Consider the following 19,431-nt stretch of genomic DNA (forward strand, 5'->3'; position numbering starts at 1 on the left):
GTTGCTGAATATTTTTAGACTAGTAGTCACTGTGGAATTATGTTTTGTGCACAACTTTTATTCTTGAAGCCTGAATTTGATACCCAGTCTTGTGGATATTAACTTCTTCCAACTTTACTCCACTTGAGAAGTATTTTTTAAGAGAGTATTTATCTGCTCTGTAGCTTTGAAGATCAGTACAAGAAGCTTGCCCTGTGGATGCATGACATGGAAGAAAGAATAAGCACAGAAGCATTAGGAGAGAACAAACAGCTTGTTTCTGAGAAAAAAATGGAGGTGCAAAAATTGGAGAAGTTCCTGGAAGAGTTGCTGAACTCAAGGTATATTGAAACTATATTTTCTAATACTCTCACTTTTTCCTCTACTAGGGCAGAACTGAAATCAAGCTATTGGGGTAAAGTGTATTTTTGAAAGCTAGAGGAATGTGTTGGAAAATAACTCTGTGAAAAGAGGCTGAATTCAGATACTTTGAGTTCTAATGAATTTCAACCAAATCTAATATTTGCTCTTGATAATTTAATAAAAGCTTATCATACTTTATTAATAAATGGAAACTGAAAAATGTAATTTATAAAACTAAAACATAAAAATTGCTTTCAAAAGCAGTAGTGAAAATTACATTTATCATCATGTCCATTTAAAAATTTTCTTTCTGTTCTATAACATTCAGATCCAACCAGGTTAGCAGAATCCCTTTCCCCATACATTTTGCCTTATAAAAAAGTTCAGAAAGCATCCACATTAGCTGTGAAATCTTTCTAAAATTCAGACTTAGCCAGTAGATGATGAAGTAATTGCCATTTTGAGTACACAGAGTTTTTCAAATTCTCTTTCATTATTGTGTTGGTGAAGGTAAAACAAAAATAATTGTCAGTTGTCCAAGTCTCACAGAATCTTAAAAAGAAGCACCCAGCCACTCCTTATTGCCTTGAGACTGATGCAAGATGTTTTAGTTTGATGTAAATTCCCTGTAGTCATCAGGTAGCAGGAAGGGTGATCAAGTAGATTGAGATTAACTGAGGCTGGATAAACTCAGTTTTAATCCCTTTTATTGACCCTTGTACTGAATCTGAGTCATTGTCTAATCCTGGATAAATGACGTTTCTGTCATGCCTTCCTACATGTCCAATATTATGAACTTCTTAGAAGCTTTAGCAGGCACAAAAGGATTCATATAGAAATGGAAAGTTTGACCGCTGAAAAGAAAACTAAGGTAGCTTTTAATTTAAATGTTTGACACAAATATTTCAGTGTGATCATTCTCAGCACCAAAATTCTGCAAGAAATGGCATTGCACACAAGAAAAGATATTAATTGGTACACGCTGCTTATATTCTTTCAGTCTCTCAAAACTAATTTTTTCAGTTAACTGTGAACTCTTATCACTGGTGAAGTAGGTGTTATGTCAGCCACCTTCAAAACCTCTGGCAGTAACTATAATATTTTTTGTTTTCTGAAACTTTTAGTCTTATTCTTTTCTTTCAGGGACTCTTTTGATCAGCTCTCCCAAATGGCACAGACTTTAAATGAAGAAAGCCATGGTGCAGGGAGAGAAGTTCGTCTGGCTTCTCAACATCTCACAAATTATCAAAACATGGTCAAAAGCGTCAAGGAGAAGCTGAGGACATGTCAGCTTGCACTCCAAGAGCATCTCACTTTTGAGGAGGCATTGCAGAGTATGTGGTCATGGGTTAAAGAGGTTCAAGGTAAACTGGCATCATCACAGAGCACTCTTGGAAGCAAAGCCACCCTGGAAAGACGATTGACACAAATTCAGGTAAAGAAGTATACAAATAGATATCAAATTAATATTGGGTGTGGACCACTTCAGTGGGAAAGGTATATTTTTATATTTTATTCTTTCTGTGGTTATGAAGAGGAGGATCAGAATTTAAGGTCATCCGGAAAAATTGGGATGGGAAGTAGAGAAGACAGGATGAGGCTTAATGGAAACAGGTGTTAGGTATTACATTTCATTAGAAATAATGAACTATGAAAATGTTTATGCAGGTCCAGAAAGCTTTCTAATAGAGGGGAGTCCTTGGAATAACTGACAGAGTGTCTGTCATGGCTGTGGTGTGTCTATCACAGGAGGTCTTCAAGAAGAGGTTCGATAAACATCTAATAGGAAGATCATTAAGAGATCTGCCATGGACTTTCCTGAGGTTTCTTCTAGCTACTACTGTGCAGTGCTTGACCTACTCAGTATCTGCTGCAATGTGAGCAGTATTTTAGGTTGACCAATGCAGTGAAAAGCCTGTATAGCTGTGGGGAAAAACTGTGTACCACTTGCTCATAGCAAGACATGGACCCTTAGAAGAAAAGGTGCCTAGGAATTCCTACTGGATATGACTGTTAAGGATGGATGAGCTCAGAGAAGATGGTGTTCACTGCTGAAAGAATAACAGCTCTCATTTCTCATCAGGTTACATTTGATATTTGGACTTGTTTTGCCTCACAGGAGATCCTCTTACTCAAAGGTGATGGTGAGGTTAAGCTGAACATGGCCATTGGAAAAGGAGAACAAGCACTTAAAAGCAGCAATGAGGAAGGACAAAAAGTGATACAAAGTGAGCTTCAGATGCTGAAGGATGTATGGAATGACATCATCAGTACCTCGGTGAACTGGCAGAGGTAAGAATCCCTTAAAAACACAGGTCAGACCCTGCCACATTTGCTTACAGAGGGTGGTACCTTACAGTGGAAGTACATTCATTGCTGGTATGTGAGGGGAAATTTGCATTATCAGAGAAAACCAAAATTGCCTGGAAAAAAGACACAAAATTGCCTGGAAAAAAAAAAAAAAGATTAGTTGACTCTATCAGACAAATCAAATTTCATATGAGATGGTATTTCACACTGATTTAAAAATTAATAAAAGTCACACCAATTCATACAGAGAAAAATCTAGAAAGCACTTTCTGAGGTTTTGAGCCTGTACTTGGGCAGGGCCAAAAACATGTGACAGATAATTATCTACCTTTTCCATACATAACCCAGGAAAGGTTTCTCAATTCTCTTTTAAATTATATTTCTTTGATTAAAAAAAAATCCTAATATCAACTCCAAATAATCTTTCTTGCACATTAAGCTGATTTCATCTCATCTTGACCTCTGTGGAAATAGAAAGTTTTTCTTATTGCCTGTGTGAGATAACTTTATACATCTGAAGTCCTCCATTGTCTCTGTTCTAGACAGAATTACATTTCTCAATTTCTCTGTGGTAATACTTTCTGGGCCTCTATCACACCTGGTTTTTGTTGGGGTTTTTTTGTTTGTTTGTTTGGGGTTTTTTTTTGTTTGTTTGTTTGTTTGTTTTTTTATTTAAGAGATTGAAGACTATCATCAGTTTGTCTACATTTTTTCTTAAAATAAGAAAAACTGAAAGTGGTGCCACTTTCTTATCTGTGCCAAAATTGCAAAGGTAATAGTACGCAGATAATTATAGTGGGCTTTCTTACAGATGTTGCTCAAACTTCACCCCATTTTTATCATAAAATATTTTTTAGATTAGGTTAGACCATGGCATTTTGAGGGAAAATCTCACCACACCCTTGTCTATCTGTAAGTCCTGTGAAATGAGAATTACATTCCTCAACATGAATCCCAGAGAGGTATGGTGATCTATTAGGAAAAGCAAATTATAACAGAAGGGAATATTTCTTATAAATTGTAAATGAGTCTATAGATAATGGGTTTGTTCTTTCAAAACTTGCCAGAATATCTCTTAATTGACAGTAATTTTTTAGGCTGCTGCATATTTTATTACTCTGATCATAAAACCCTCCAGTAATGTTCTATATTTTACTTTGCTGAACAGACACTGCAATGTGCTTTTCATTAGTCTGAGGCAGATAGATTGCTCATGGAACCTGTAATAGGGAAGCAGTAATGTTGGTTGTACAAAGGGGCCCAAAAGCCACAGGAATTCTAAAATAACTTGAATGCAACATGATACAGGAAATAAAAGCAAGATGGAGGAAAAAAGTATTTTCTAAACCTATTGTGCATAGCTACAGACAGTGTAACAGTTTAGGTATAAGCAGCCAGTTTTTGGGTTTTTTTTTTCAAACTGTTTAAAAGTTCTCAAATTTTCATCTGCACCTTGTTTCTTTTCATGTAAGCTGCCTAGATTCTGTCATTAGCCAGTGGAATGACTATCTGGAAAGGAAAAACCAGCTGGAACAGTGGCTAGAAAATTTGGAACACAAAGTGGAACAGCCTTTAGAACCACAGATTGGTCTGAAGGAGAAGTTTGCTCAGCTGGACCATTTCCAGGCTATTGTTTCTGAGATAGAGGATCACTCAGGTGATTTACAGCAACTCATTGAAAAAGCTGTGGAACTATCTGAAAAAACAGGGGATGATTCTTTTGGAGATAGAGCCCAAGAAGAACTAAAAACCCAGTTTAATGACATCACAACTGTAGCCAAGGTAAGTAAGTAAAATGTTTAGACATTTGTATATGTAGCTAAAAGCCTTTGATTTTTGTTACTTTTTAGTGACTAAAGATTAACTGTGAATAATCTTACCTCTGGTATAGTTGAGTCTAATAAAAATGTTGAATATAGTTTACTAAAATTTAATGGAATGCAAAAATGGTATTGCGAGTTGAAATTGCTGTGATTATGATTTTGGAAAAGTGAAGGCCATATGATTTGTTCCTGATTTCTTATATACAGCAGTATTTCTGGTATTCTGACACATTCTTTTTTCATCTAATTATTTTCATTCATTCCTAGAATTTTTTTTTCTTTACCTAGAATGAGAAGAATAAAATGCCTCCCTGAGCAGGAAACATATTGGCAGAAAGATAAATCCTGTTGTCAAAAAGATTTATGTGCATATTTTGTGGTGTTTCAAGCCACTAAGCACTGCACATGCTACACAGGTATTCTGTGTGGTTCCCAAGGAAAGATATGTGAGCTCACTGAGACTTCTGCCAACCAGATCATGAGAGTGAAACACCTTGCTTCCATGCTCCCCTTGTACTGGTGCTACATTTTGGTGTGAGCAATGTACATGGGGATGCATGATTTCGTTTCCTAGGAGTCTTCTGCTTCCCTAGGAGGCTGTTTTGGTTAGAGTCAGGTGCATGTGGACATTTTATTATCCTGTTGCTGCATAAATGCTTTAAGTTATAAAAACTTTGAGGATCCACTTTAGGTCTTTATTTAGCTAGTAACTATCCATTGTCTAGTTGACAATGACACATTCTGAGGGATTGTGATGATTATTTTCAGACAGAATAGCAGGTCTGTTAATCTAACTTATTTTTAAGTTAAAAATAAGATTAATAAATTAGATTAATAAATTAGATTAATAAATTAATCTAATTTATTTTTAATGGCATTTGTTGAATGTTGAGTTACTCAAACTTTAAAATAACTGATTTTAATTTGGAGATGGCTTAGCTTGAAACTGGCTCCAAGGCACTTCAATCTAGATTAGAGTATCTACACAGGGATAAAAATCAATTTGATTAGCTCATTTCACTTTTGGTTAGTTTTGATAAACATTCATTGGTGCTATCTCAAAATAATACAGCAACAAGTTTACTCAGTCAGACCAAAGGCAAACCTCAACCACTGTATTCTTTCACTGTGTCACAGAAAGATAAACTGACCCCACTCAAAGCTTACATTAAAAAGCTAAGATGGAGCCAGGAAGCAGCTGCATGTCTGTGTCAGGGGAAGCATCCTCCAGGACTGCAGGGTAGGTGGCCACTTCTGTGATGGCCGAAATGGGACTCAGCACCATAAGATCATTTTGCACTTTTGGACAGCCGAAGTTTTTGTTTTGTTTTCCTAGGGGATGTCTCCATGACTCTGCTTAGCATTTACAGAGACTTGGTTCTTCTAAGTAAGAGCTGTGTTTCTGGCAGCAATGCTGCACCCTGGGAGTGCTCATGGGTGATCTGCAAGATACCCTCTGAGGAAAAGCATGTCACAGTGACACAGCTGCAGCATTGATATCTAATAAACCATACATTAGGCTGTTTTAAAGTATATTTTTGCATCCATTTTCAGAAGGCTTCTGCCTCAGCAGAACCCTTCCAGACCAACCCAAACCAAACCTTTTGCAATGGAGTCAAACCAGCACTGAATGCATACTATGCATAGCCAGCATAGTATTTAGGTCTTTCTTTAATGGTCTCTAATGTTTTTTAATGGAGTTTAATGGTCTTTTTTTTTTTTTTTCATCTGATTGATAGGAGAAAATGAGGAAAGTGGAAGATATCGTGAAAGATCATTTGCTTTATCTGGATGCAGTGCATGAATTCACAGACTGGCTTCATTCTGCAAAGGAAGAGCTTCACCGCTGGTCAGATGTATCTGGAGATGCACCAACTATACAGAAAAAGCTGGCCAAAATCAATGTAAGTGAGCATTCATGATTTCTTCTGCAATTCAGACTCTATGCTTTAAAAATAACCCAGTCAAACAGTTGTGAGATCTTACTTTTTTTCTTTGAAATGGTGATTACATTTCAGTGAGCTGAAAGCAAGCTTTCCAAGTTGTGCTTTGTTTTCTACTCCCTTCTAATATTAACAGATGGAGTAAAAATATAATCAGATCTAAGTTAACCACAGCACACATGGAAACAATTTGCAAGAGCGGAAGCCCAGTGGCATCACAGAAGAATGTGGCTTAGTTGATTAATGAATACTTCTCTTTCCTCATCCCTAAATATGCTTTCTCCATGAGCAGAATTGTCTAAATCAGAGAAAACCTCTCCTGCTTTGCATGAAATGGAGATGTGTAAAGTAGCACAAGGATTGTTCTCCTCTAACATGGTAGAAATTTGTGAGTTGTCTCCCTGTGTATATTCTCCTTAGCCTGGCACCTATTCTTAGCCATCTGAGTGCTTAAGAAATTTGTATATTCCTGAATGTAACACTAAAGCAGGCTAGGTGTTTTGTCCCTGCCTGGTGTTTACATTCAGATAATCATGCTAGCAATATTTTATTCTGCTCCTAAGCATGAGAGAGTGGGACAGTGAACTTGAAAGATAGATGAAGATTCAGGATCCCCAAGATCAAATTACAGATTTTTGAACCTTCTGGGGTAATTTTCAGTCTCCTTTGTGCTCAAACTCCTGCTCTGTAAAACGGGAAAGGGAGGAGTTAACAGCGTCTAGTTCATAACATGAACAAGAGAAGAAATAACATTACTGTAGCGTGCAGCGTTTGGGGTGGTATTTATACATTCTCCAGTTTCTTAAGCTGAAAGATCCCAAGACTGAGATGTGTGAGATTCAAATAAGGACACCGTAGAAAGAATTTAGCTCTGAAAACAAAACCAAAATCACATACTCAGAAAAAAGCCCCAAGTTTAACCAATTCTGACACATCACAGGTCACAAGCAGGCTGAAAAACAGTTCTGTTTCTGAGAATGCTGAGAGCAGCGACACACCACCATTTCTTACGCAAGAGATCACAACAAAGTCCTTATGTTCCGCATCTCAACCTAAACATTATTTTTCGTATCTAAACCACGTTCATTCTTTCTGTCTTTCCAAAGCCGTAAGGAGTTTCAGAGCTGCTGTTGAATCCCCGCAAGGGCCGCTGTTTTACTCCCCGCGGCTCGCAGACCGCTGCCGTCAGGGAGCGGCGGCTCGGGGCGGTGCGGGGCGCTGGGGACGGGACGGGACGGGACGGACGGGACGGGACGGACGGCTCGGGACAGTTCGGGACGCGGCCCCGGGCGGGCCCCGCCGTCCGCGGCGGTGGCGATGTGGCGGGCCCGGGTTACCATGGCAATGTCGCCCCGCAGGAACTGGTGGAGTCGCGGCAGAGCGGCGCGGGCCGGCTGTGCCGAGTGGAGGCGCTGGCCCCGGCCGCCAGGCGCGGCACGACGGCGGGCGGGTGCCAGCTGCTGGCGGCCGAGATGCAGGCGCTGCAGGCGGACTGGCGGCAGTGGGAGGAGAGCGCCCGCCGCAGCCAGGGCGGCCTGCGGGACCTGCTCAGCCAGATGGCCCTGTCGGAGCGGGAGTTCGCGGCGCAGGCCGGGCGGCTGGACGAGGCTGTGCAGCGGCTCGCAGGGCAGCTGGCCGCCTGGGCACGGGGGCTGGCCCCCGCCGACAGCCGCAGCACGGACGCCGAGGTGGTGGAGAGCTGGCGCAAGGAGAAAGTAAGGGCATGTCTCTTTTCCTAGCAGCATTTCCGCTGTAGATGTGTGGTCACCGCGGGCAGGAAACTTCCGCCAAGCGGGACTATCGAGTACATCATAAAATCGATACTTGCGGAAGATCTTTCTGTGAAACCCCGACTTTCCAAACTCTGTGTTACCGTGATCACAGCAAGCAGTGTTGGCGGAAGACGTCCCTCCCCTTGGCCTCTGCTGTACCAGGCTTAGCAAACGCTGCCTGGATTTTGCAGGGCTTGCCCTTGGGAGGAAGCCAAAGAGCTGGCACACCGGCTCTGGGCTGCGCTTCCAAGTTGCTTAGTGATTCGAGCCACAGTAGCATTTGATGGAGGAAATGAGAAGCTTTTCCTGAAAGCCAAGTAAAAAATTGGTGCCATTAAAATTTGTCAGGAATGTATTTGGCTTATACTTTACTTTTCCTGTAAAGTATACAAAAAAAAGTATAAAAGTATATAAAGTATATCTATGCACGTTGAGCTCTTGCCCAATATTTAAAGAAGTTAATCTGGAAACCGGTCTAATTTCTAATTGCTTTGATTTGGAATGCAGTAGAATTTAGAGAAATAGAGGTTCCTGATTGTCTCCTAGCTAAAAATTCCACATGTATATATCACAGCCCCTCCATATAAATATATACACATATTTGCAACAATCAAGATACATGTTTGTAAGTGTCTCAACCACAATGAATCAGAGATGCTGATGAAAGATACAGAGTATTTCTCTTTCCTTAGCGTTGTAGTAAAGCAATTTCAGTAGAGGGGAAGAGGTGTGTATTGCCTACTTTCTGACCCCTTGACCGAAGTCATGTTCAGAAAAATCCCGGAACACCTTTTCTTTGAACTGAGATTATTAATCTCCTTCTGCAGGGTCTGTGCCAAGTTATTTCTGTGGCTTCCTCTTTCACAGAATTCCTTGCACGGATTTATGAAACCTGCCTGCATGAGTGCCATTATGCATCTGTAGGAGGAACAAAGAGGACATTAAGATAAAGCAAATAATTGTACAAATATGCAATGTGTTCCATATATATGTGTTTTTAAAAAAGAGAGGAAGACATGAGATTGTTATCAACACACCAGGCATTTTTGATTTCATAAATGGAGAAGTATTAAATTCAAAGGATACTGCTTCTAGTAGTATATAGTAGTATATTAGTAGTATATTATATAGTAGTATATTAGTAGTATATATAATATGCATGTACTGTAACTCTATGTAAGAACACTTTACTTAGATTAGACAGTTGTAAAGTTTGGCTAATGAGGAAGATGCAGAAGCATCTCATGAGGTAACTATACATAGCTCCACTATGTAATTTTATTTATAGTTAGAAGACATGTGGCAGCAATCTTCCCATTGTTGGACCCCAGGGAAAGGCCCTATTGTGAATGTAAAATAGCACTGCAGTTTCCATTTCTATTGTCTCACAGTGATTCTGTTGCCATGTTAGCCAAGGCCACAAATTAAAAATGCATTTCCTAATTCGTAGAATAAGCAAGATCATTCTGCTACTCTGTTATACTGAAGTTCTGTTCCCTTAGGTAAATACAGCATTAAGGCAACAGATTTTGTGCTTGGAATTCAGCAAATTATTTGCGTAATTGTTAGATTCAATATTAAATCCAACTGGCTGCAACACTGATATCACTATATGGAAAAATGCCATAGTTAAATTTACCCTATTTTACAAGTTATTGCTCCTGTTTGTTAGTAGGCTATGTCTAAGGCTGTATGTAGTCAGTAGTAACTGACTACATACATAACCTCTTAGTAGTTTTTGAGGTAGGTTATTTGAAACTGAAAAACTGTGTTGAAAACAGGCAGTTCTAACCTTGTGTTAGTCCGAAGAGTTGCTTTCTTTTAATAAAAAAAGTTCTGTTAGCAACTCATTATGGCGATTCTTGCCCTTGGCAATTTGTGACATCCTGTGTTTAGGTAATGCCCATTGTGGTGTTATTTCTAATGCTTTCCAAAAGAATGGTTTTGGTAGTTTAAGGTAAAGTAAGCAAAAAGTAGTTTAGGGGTTCTTTTCTAAGCATTATTGCTCTTACATAATTACTTAGTTCAAATGCTACTTTATATGGCATTGAAACAAGGGACTATTTCAAGTATCTGTTAATCATTATTGAAGAGATTTCTGGTGCATGAGTGGCTCAAAGAAGATAGTCCGTAATATGATAATGAAAAATGTAAATCAGGGGAGTCCTTAAAATCTGCTGCAGCAAAATATAATTTGTAGTTTTATTGACCATTCAATTTTGTACTGAACTCTTTACTATGAATATTTTCAATCATCCTCTTTTTTTATTCTGAATTTGTTTGTATAAATATATATAGATATAAAATATATACATATGTATAAAAATATGTATATATATATGTGTGTGTGTGTGTGTGTGTGTATATACATATACACAATTTTTATATATGCATCTTCAGAAATGTGTTTTGGGGGCATCTTTATTTCTCACTTCCAGGTCCCTGTTCAAATCTATCTTCATATGATATGTTTCTCAAGTTTATATTTTAAGTTGCTTCCTGACTGGCACTTTAGCCAAACTATTTTATACATGCCAAATGCTCTGGTCTGCCTGCACTGCAGAACCTCTGCTGTTAGCCTGAGAGGAATGTCTGAAGAATTTAGTTCCTAATGAAGCAAGGAGCCAAGTCTGCACTGCTCATTATGCTGCAGTAGCTGGCAGGATTCTGCAGTGGAGATGCTGTGGACATCATCAAGCACTGTTTTTGTTGGAGTACTTATCACACCTCTCCTTGTGACGCAAGCCAAGTCAACAAAAATCTCTTTTTTGTTTTCTTGGCTTAACCATCTCCAAGGCACAAACCGTTCCAGTGCATCAATGACAGGCAGTAACCCAGTTACTCTGACAGGATTGTGAGCAGCTGTACTGCTAAATTATGAAGTCATATGTGGAAAGAGTTGAAACTAATCTGTTTAAAAGCTTTGTACATAAATGAACTTTCTGGAAACAGCTCAAAAAATTTTACTTGAACCTGTAAAACTGAAGTCAACAAGATAATTATATTTATATAAATACATATCATTTGCTATTCTCTAAATGTGTGTACCTTTATGTGTGTACAGCTAATTGACAATTATATTGCTCATTTATTAGAATGAAATTTATATCTTAAAATGGGCATCAAGAACATTTTGGGCTAAGGAAGTTAGCCAGGCATCTGGAAATTTGGTCTCTAGAACCTCATAATTTCAAATAAGGTATTGTAGACTTGACTGTTAAAATACTCTTGAAAGTAAACATAGATCTTAAATTAATTAATTTAAATTCTGATAAACTTTGGTTAAAAAGCTGTGGGTTTTTTTTAATATTTACTCACCAATATTTTTCATTTATTTTGTTTTAACAGGAAACATTGGATGCTCTACTAAAGTCTGAACAAATGACAGATGAGATCAAAACTCAGTTGAATGATCTTTGTAGATTTTCTAGGGATTTAAGTACTCATTCTTCAAAAGTTTCAGGGTTGATTAAGGAGTATAACAGGTATGCATTCATCTTGTTTAGAGTTAATCTCATGTGTATGTGTGTGTGGCGGGGGGATGATTTGTCTTTAAGGGAAACATTAAATAGGATTTTAGAACTAGAGACGGACATATGAAATAGTTAGAATCATTATTTTGATTTTGGTGTCAACAAAAGTTATGCAAAGTAATAATTTGAGTTTTAATTTTTTTTCTTAAAGCCAGGATATGCCACTAAACTCAGCTGAAACTAAATGTCCACCTATATCTGACATATTACAGGAGTCCTTGTAAAAAAGTGAGGTAGCAGTATGTCTTTTTTGTCTGAAGGAAAATGAGCTGTACCAGCTAGTTCAGATATTTTTCTTGATTTTGTCCTTCAAATTATTCTTCTTTGTTTAATTGGTTTCTTGAAACAGGAACTAGCTACGGAAGGTGGTATTTGCTTGCTTGCTTTCTCTCAAATTTCTCTGATGTTCTTTGGAGTGTGAGACCTGCATTTCAGAAAGAAGGGTCTGTTGTTTCTTGCAGAAAATTACAGCTTCTGGCTTCTGTAGCTGCAGGAGGATGTGATTACTCAGGTTGATCCTTTATAACCTTGTGGACTTAAAAGAGCCACAGAAGTTAGCATTTTATTTGCTGTAGTCCTGCACCCTCTCCCTGGAGAGAGAAAGAGGCTTGCAGAATACATTGATGCTTAGGTGCACTGAGTCACTCTGTGGAAACACTTGTACCTGTCATATCTATGACAGCTATGTCCCAATTTACATGCTTCACTTTAGAGAACTGAAAGCTTCTAATGGATTTCCTGGTGCCTCAGTTAAGTGCATAAATTTGGTAGGAGGAATCCAGGTTAACCTACCCTTACCATTGTGTTTCAGAGAACAAAATAGCATTGTCACCTAACAGAGTCCTGCCTTTCCTCCCTCCCTCCTTCCCTCCCTCCCTTGCTTTCTTCATCTTCCCTGATGTGATAAACCCAGCCTCTGCCTGCAAGCTTCAAAAGGATGTCAGAGCAAAGAGCAGATCTTGCAGCAAAGATTTCGGACAGCTTTCAGGGACTTTCAGCAGTGGCTGGTCAATGCAAGAGTCACCACTGCCAAATGCTTTGAGGTGCCTCAAAACATCAGTGAAGCTTCAGCAAGTCTGCAGAAAATACAGGTAACTTTATAGCAGTAAAATACTAGTCTAAGGGAGACCAAATCAATTTCATGTACAGTTCAGATTTATTTCTTTGATTAATTACTGCTTTTGTTAATGTTGTTACTGTTAACACTAAAGGTGACTCATTGCAAAGAAATAAACACTTTTTTTTTTTTAGTTTGTTTAGTTTACTTATTGGGCTACAGTTTGTAAGTAGTTACGTCTCATAATAGTTTTCCTTGCCTGTTTCTTTTTTACCATGGGAGAAAAATGTACTTTAGGTGGGAGAGTACTGTAAAATCAGAATGATGCCAGAATCGAGTCTTAGTACCTGGAGTTATTTTACAATTAAGTGAATACTTTTCATCATGTGTGAAAGTGGAGCCCTTATGGTACAAGCGCAGAGTTGAATTGCATTCAGTGTGAGCAGGCATTTAAAAAGAATATTTTCTGCATAAAACTAAAATAAGCCCAAACAGTTCTGTGGAAAGGAATGACAGTTGAAAGTATATTTTAATAAATCAAATGAAAGAAAGTTCTTTTATTAGTAGAACATAGCTATCATTTTAACTGAAAATAACAAAATGAGAATTATTTAATGAGGCTGTTATACCTTTAGTTAGATAATATAAGTGAATAAATTCATAACTGTTTCTCAGAAAACACCAAAAGCCAAATCACCTAATCCTTGTTTTGATGCATTCACTTTCCTTTACTTAAGTAGTTTACTTAAAAGCCCAAATAATGTTGTCTTGATATATCAAATATTTGACTGCACTACGTTGAGAATATCTTCAGAAGGGGGAAAAGTCATGGTAATTTTTTGTGTTAAATATACAAGGTTGGGGTTTTTTCAACAGTGGATTTTTTTTTTAAATCACTACAGCCCCCTCATAATAAAAGACCATACCTCGTTCTTCTCTGTGAAAGCTGCCTTAGGTGAAATAAATTTTTTTTGGACTGTTTTAGGAGTTGTAAAGATACTTGCAAAAGACTGTATAACCTAAAACTTTGTTTTTCTTGAAAGTTAATGTTCTGTCTGTCAGCGCATTTTACATCATTAATTCACCAATATCTTTCATTTTAATATAGAATTTATTGTCCAAGTATCTCAAAGTTAACTGACCCTTTGCATTCTACACTAAGACCTCTAGTGTAACACAGAATCAGAACCTGACCTAATAATTTGGGTATCAAGCCTGTTACTCTTGAGCATGGTTGTGATGATTGTGTATTACATAATCATGATAGTAACAATTTAGAATATTTCTAGACAAGACTACTAAATTTCTTTAGCCCTAAATGCATACAAACTTTTTTAATAATTATAAGTTACAAAGCGATTATCCCAATAAATTGGAATTTAAAAATCTGTTTCCTTACATTTCTGTAGAATTCTTGCTGCATTTTTCCACACACTTCTTGCACACCAGCACTGTGCAAGATTTCTGTGATTTCTTTCTAAACAGGGAAGGTAAATTAAGGATAGAGGCATAAATCACACAGATTGGACATTAGTCAGGTTCTGAGCATCAGCCCACACCATCACATGCTCATGGCAAGTCCAGCATAGATGGAGCTTGCCCATGGCAGGAGTTTGGTTGAGTGTGTGCCTCTGAGGGGGCCCCTGTATTATTTCTGTTAGGATAAATGTTCCCTGAAATGAAACTTTTATAACTTTCTGTACTAGGGATATTTAAGGGGATATATTACCCAACTAAATCACTGGTAATTGTCTCATGAAGCACAGAAAATACAGGTAATCCTAGAGTCTTAATATATACATTATTCAGACACTTTAATTTCTGGATTAAGTGGCCATTATCTGTAACTCCCATCAATACAAACAATACTGAAATGAATTTACTGAAAGATACACTAGCATGCTAGCAGGCAGAAACAGTAAACTCTCATCACTGATAAATTTTCTAGCACCTTGACTTTATTGGGACTTAAAGTTCACCAGTTAGCTTTTTTGTTGCTATTTTTAGGAATTCTTATCAGAAAGTGAGAATGGGCAACAAAAGCTAAACCTGGTGACATCCAAAGGAGAACTACTGTGCTCTGTTTTACCAAAGGAAAAGGCAAAAGTTATCCAGGACAAATCTGCTGCTGCTAAAGAAGATTGGAAAAATTTTATCACCACGCTCCACCAGAAGAAATCTGCATTGGAGGTATTGAACCAATCACAGTGAGGAAAGACTGGATCTAAATTTCCTCTTTACTTCCATTTCAGACAGCACAGTTTAGATTTCATATATAGCTGTGAGTGTTTACTATGTGACAGAACTAAGAAATAAATGTTTTCAAGAAGCCTTATTCTTCTGCTTGCATTTTACTTTTGTTTATTTCTGCTATCCTTATGATCTGATTTCCCTTTAATGAGGTGTTTCATGCACAAGGCTGTTGCTCAGAATCAAAGGTAGCAGTTGCTGAAATTCAGTAGTCTCATCAAATGTACTAGGCTTGTGAAACATATTTTCTTTCTGGAAAACAGTTTTAATACAGGTTTCTGACACAGTTGCTTATTGAATAGTCCCAGTAGAGTGTGTATATGTTGTCTCTCTTAATGCAAATAGGTGAAATGTACTTATTTAATTGAGCAACTTTTTAAGTAAATGTCAGTGCCTTTCTCTGTTCAGAACTCACAATTCAACCAGTAGGTGGTGAATATCTTAAAATCATAAACTTTTTAAGGTCAAAAGGTCTCATCTGGAATTCCCTGCATAGAATAGGAAAATTAAAGTTCCTAGGCATTCTTGTTTCAAACCAATGCTGGCTAGACAGGTGAGAAAAATTTTAAATGCACTTAATGCATTATGTAGGAAAACATTTGACAGAAAATTCTCAGGCAGCAAGGGCTTACCTTTCTTCATTTCAAGGTTGCCATTGGAAGAGGATGTTCTCAGAGGTTAGTCATTTTGAGTCAGGCATTTTTCACTCTCATAGGCTTAGTTTTTCATTCAGATGTGTAAGTGATACAGGTACAGCTGAAAAGAAAATTAAATATGTCTGGAGGGAAAATACATTAAAATAACTAGGGCACAGGAGCTGTGATGTTCAGGTTTATATTCCACATTAATTATTTTAGGTGCTCTTTTATTAAATAATGCAGAATAAGCCTACAAGGAAAGTATGCAGGCCTTGAAGGAATCCCTTCATAAGCCTTTAATGCATTTTCTTAGGACCAAAATTTTACTCTAAAGAAAGAATATAACCAGAGGTGTTCTCCAGAACTGGGCTGAATTTAGACATTACCTAGAAAGAGTGGCAGCCCATTTAAGGGGGGTCAATGTCAATGTCTGAAGCCAGATATTAGATCACTCCTCTCCCAAATTAGCTTTTTTTCACACTGCCTTTGTTACGCAAATTAGGATTAAATTCAGTCAAATCTCATAACATCTGTAAAGCTTCCCAAACAAAAGAAATTTGCTTCAACCTCCCCTCAGCTGTGTAGTACATTGTTGCTTCTATTTTGCTTTTTTAAATTGCACCCTATCAAACTTTTATTTTGGTGTCTGTAGGATAGGAACAGGCAGAGCTGATGTAATTTATTTGAAGAGTTGTGTCTAATTTGCCTACAATTATATATCCTTTTTTGTGCTTGATCTGTGTCTTGTGAATGAGTTATGTCTGGTGCACTGGGACTATTCATAGGAATTTTCATTCCTTCCTAGGGCTTAAAGATCCAGATGAAGGACTTTGAAGCAACTGCTGAGCCTCTGCAGGAGTGGCTGACCACAACTGAGAAGATAGTACAAGGAAGTAGCAGTCGGCTCCATGATCTTCCTTCCAAGAGGAGAGAACAGCAAAAGCTGCAGGTGACTTACAAGGGCTCAACACAGCCTGTTAAGACCTTCCTATTCATCCTCCTGGCCTCATTGGTTACTTACAAAAGCTTAACCATTCTAGCATCCTCACCTCTAAATGAGATGGGAACTGTTTTTGAGGTTTGCTGTTGATGATCTTGTTCCATCAAGTTTTGCATCTCCACATTCCTTATGACATGCTGCTCCATTGCTGTAACCGTATGGTGTGCCTTTCTCAGCAAGCTTGCCATATGTCACTTCAATTTTTCATGGCACCTTCATGCTTCTCTATCTCCTGCTTTCTTGCACCCACTCTTATTACTGTGCTTGTGCTTTACAGTCTGTCCTTGAGGAAATAAGCTGCCACGAGCATCAGCTCAACAGGCTAAAAGAGAAAGCTCAGCAGCTGTGGGAAGAACAAGCTGTCAGCAAAAGCTTTATGCGCAGAGTGTCTCAGTTGTCTTCTCAGTATCTTACTCTAAGCAATCTGACAAAGGTAATGCATCCAATGTATGTGCTCTTAAGCAACTCCTTTGATGTATGTGGGGAAAAATAAAGACTGAAATGTGAAGCACTGCAGTTGTCTTGCTTGCCTGTTCTGTGATATGTCTTAGCTATTCTGTCTTTCACATTGATTTTAGGAGTGGAGGGTAAGGACTGTCAACAAAATGTAACTGTGTTTTTTTATTATTATTATTTAAAAGTATACTGACTAAGAAGTAAATCACACCTGATTATATAATAATCAGACTTGATTTTGATTCTTTCAAGCAATGAAGACAGTTTTGTAATAAATAGCATCTGAAAGAGGTATTTTTCAAAAATTAGCAGAGGTGGGTTTTTTCCTAGAAAATGCAGGATGCAGACAAGTATTTTGTCTCATCCTATAATGATGATTATTGGCATTGTAACTATTTTCACCTAAAAGTAATAAGTTGGTTTTCTAAAAAAATGTATCTCTAAAGCTGCTTTTGAACATTCAAGGGGAGGCATAAGCCAAATTCTAAACCATTGGATGAAGAACTGAGTTTAACATAACTCTGTCTTTTTGAGCTTCACACACTTTACCACTTAATAGTTCTACAATCTCTCTAGTGTAGACAGATAAGAAAACCTTCATATTAAGACTTATTTTTTTTCAAAGTTCATGTCAAGAAGAAGGCTTGATGCAGGCTTACAGTCGCTACAGTAACTAGAATCATTCAGGATATAGGCAATATGTTTTGGAATGACAACTCAGAAAGTATTTGTGTTTAAGGGATTGCTACTTTGGCAATTCCTACTTTTTCTGTAGAAGTAACTATTATAAAGCATATCTTTGACTTACTGAAAATTATTGTATGCATGGCCATAATGAATTTTCATGTCTGTTAAATGAGAAAGTGAAAGATGCATGAGTTACTAACACAGGCTTATGCAAGCAGAACTTGTAGGAGAGGTCAGGATGAGCAGGAGTCATCTAAGGTTCAGGATACATATGGTCCAGCCTATTAAAGAAACCCTGGAATCTTTTGGATAGTCATGGATCTTGAAGAAGAACTTTCTCAGCATTTCCAAGGCCCTTTACATTGACTTGACTTTTGTTCTCTGCCACAGTGGAAAAAACACACTCTGCCCTCTATTCTTGTTCACATCAAGCCTTTTATCAATGTCACATAAGCATTTGTTTTTAATTTGTATGCATGTCAGTGATTTTTCAGAAGAATGGTTTTACCAGTGAGAGTCATTGAGGAAAACAGGTCCTTTCCAAATAGCAACAAGGTAATATTGCTGCAGTGGTGTAGCTTCTCAGCTTAAATCTGTCACTGCGCTGGCCGATTTCATGAGTTAGCTTCCATTGCAACACTGACATGGAGCTTAGATATGATTTACCAGATGTTTAGAAAAAGTGAAACCAGAAAACTGCAGCTTTAGATTTAGAAAATAAAAAATTACATTTCTGAGATTTTCATTTGTATTTCATGTTTGGATGATTCATTTGTGTGTGAATGCAAAATCCATTCCATGCTTAAATGTACTTGTAATTATCAGTGTGTGAAGCTAACTTCTATGTATAGTTGGTGAGACTCATTCTAAAGTCCATGAGTTTATATGCGGAATATTAAATAGCTGTTGGTGCTAATTGCTGTATGAATTGCAGGAGAAAGTTTCCAGAATGGATAGGATTGTAGCAGAGCACCAGCAGTTCTCACAGAGTGTCAAGGACCTCCAGGACTGGGTTGCTGATGCAGTTCACATGCTGGATTCCTACTGTCATCCTACTGCAGACAAGAGTGTTCTGGACAGCCGGATGTTAAAATTAGAGGTATGGAAACAAGAGTCCAAAACTTTATCTTTTTAAATCTATATGAAGAATACAAAGATAGGATACTTATAGTTGTTGCATGTTAGTCTAATAACTGTTGTTCAGATGCTGATTTTCAGTTTACTTACTCAAAAGAGAGAAAGAGCTCGTTATTAGAACTTTTCTCTAAGAAGTAGATAGGACCTTAATGACATGGACAACCACACATATGAAAATTCTTTAAGTACTCAGAAGATGTGTGACTGATGAAGGTTCAATAGAATAAGTAGGGTAGTTAATTTAGTGTATTTCAGTATATATTCCTAGATCTTACAGGTGATACAGTTGATCCAGCAAACCTTTTCCTGTAATTGTTTGTTTTTAAAATGGTGACAACAGTTAAGAAAATAGCATCTGTTGATAACAGAACACTATAATGTTAAAGAGCACTATTTAAAAGGCAATATTTTAATTTTATTGATATCTTGGATTCTGAGCCAGAGATCTTCAAAATTATAACACTAGGTCAAAAAGCAAAAGAT

At 37.6% G+C, this 19,431-nt stretch overlaps 1 protein-coding gene across 20 annotated transcripts in view; it reads left to right on the plus strand.

Moving 5' to 3' along the window:
• Positions 1-19,431, plus strand: part of SYNE1 (spectrin repeat containing nuclear envelope protein 1) — a 290,658-nt gene that overhangs the window by 129,719 nt on the left and 141,508 nt on the right. For all 20 annotated transcript variants that reach the window (XM_077782169.1, XM_077782171.1, XM_077782168.1 and 17 more), the window contains 12 exons: positions 165-320; positions 1,486-1,777; positions 2,462-2,634; positions 4,125-4,434; positions 6,215-6,379; positions 7,777-8,133; positions 11,539-11,675; positions 12,637-12,814; positions 14,788-14,970; positions 16,474-16,617; positions 16,946-17,101; positions 18,746-18,910. In XM_077782169.1, coding sequence (XP_077638295.1) covers positions 165-320; positions 1,486-1,777; positions 2,462-2,634; positions 4,125-4,434; positions 6,215-6,379; positions 7,777-8,133; positions 11,539-11,675; positions 12,637-12,814; positions 14,788-14,970; positions 16,474-16,617; positions 16,946-17,101; positions 18,746-18,910 — 2,416 coding nt within the window. The remainder of the gene's footprint in view (positions 1-164; positions 321-1,485; positions 1,778-2,461; positions 2,635-4,124; positions 4,435-6,214; positions 6,380-7,776; positions 8,134-11,538; positions 11,676-12,636; positions 12,815-14,787; positions 14,971-16,473; positions 16,618-16,945; positions 17,102-18,745; positions 18,911-19,431) is intronic.

The sequence above is a fragment of the Lonchura striata genome, chromosome 3, assembly GCF_046129695.1.
Source record: "Lonchura striata isolate bLonStr1 chromosome 3, bLonStr1.mat, whole genome shotgun sequence".
Classification (NCBI taxonomy): Eukaryota; Metazoa; Chordata; class Aves; order Passeriformes; family Estrildidae; genus Lonchura; species Lonchura striata.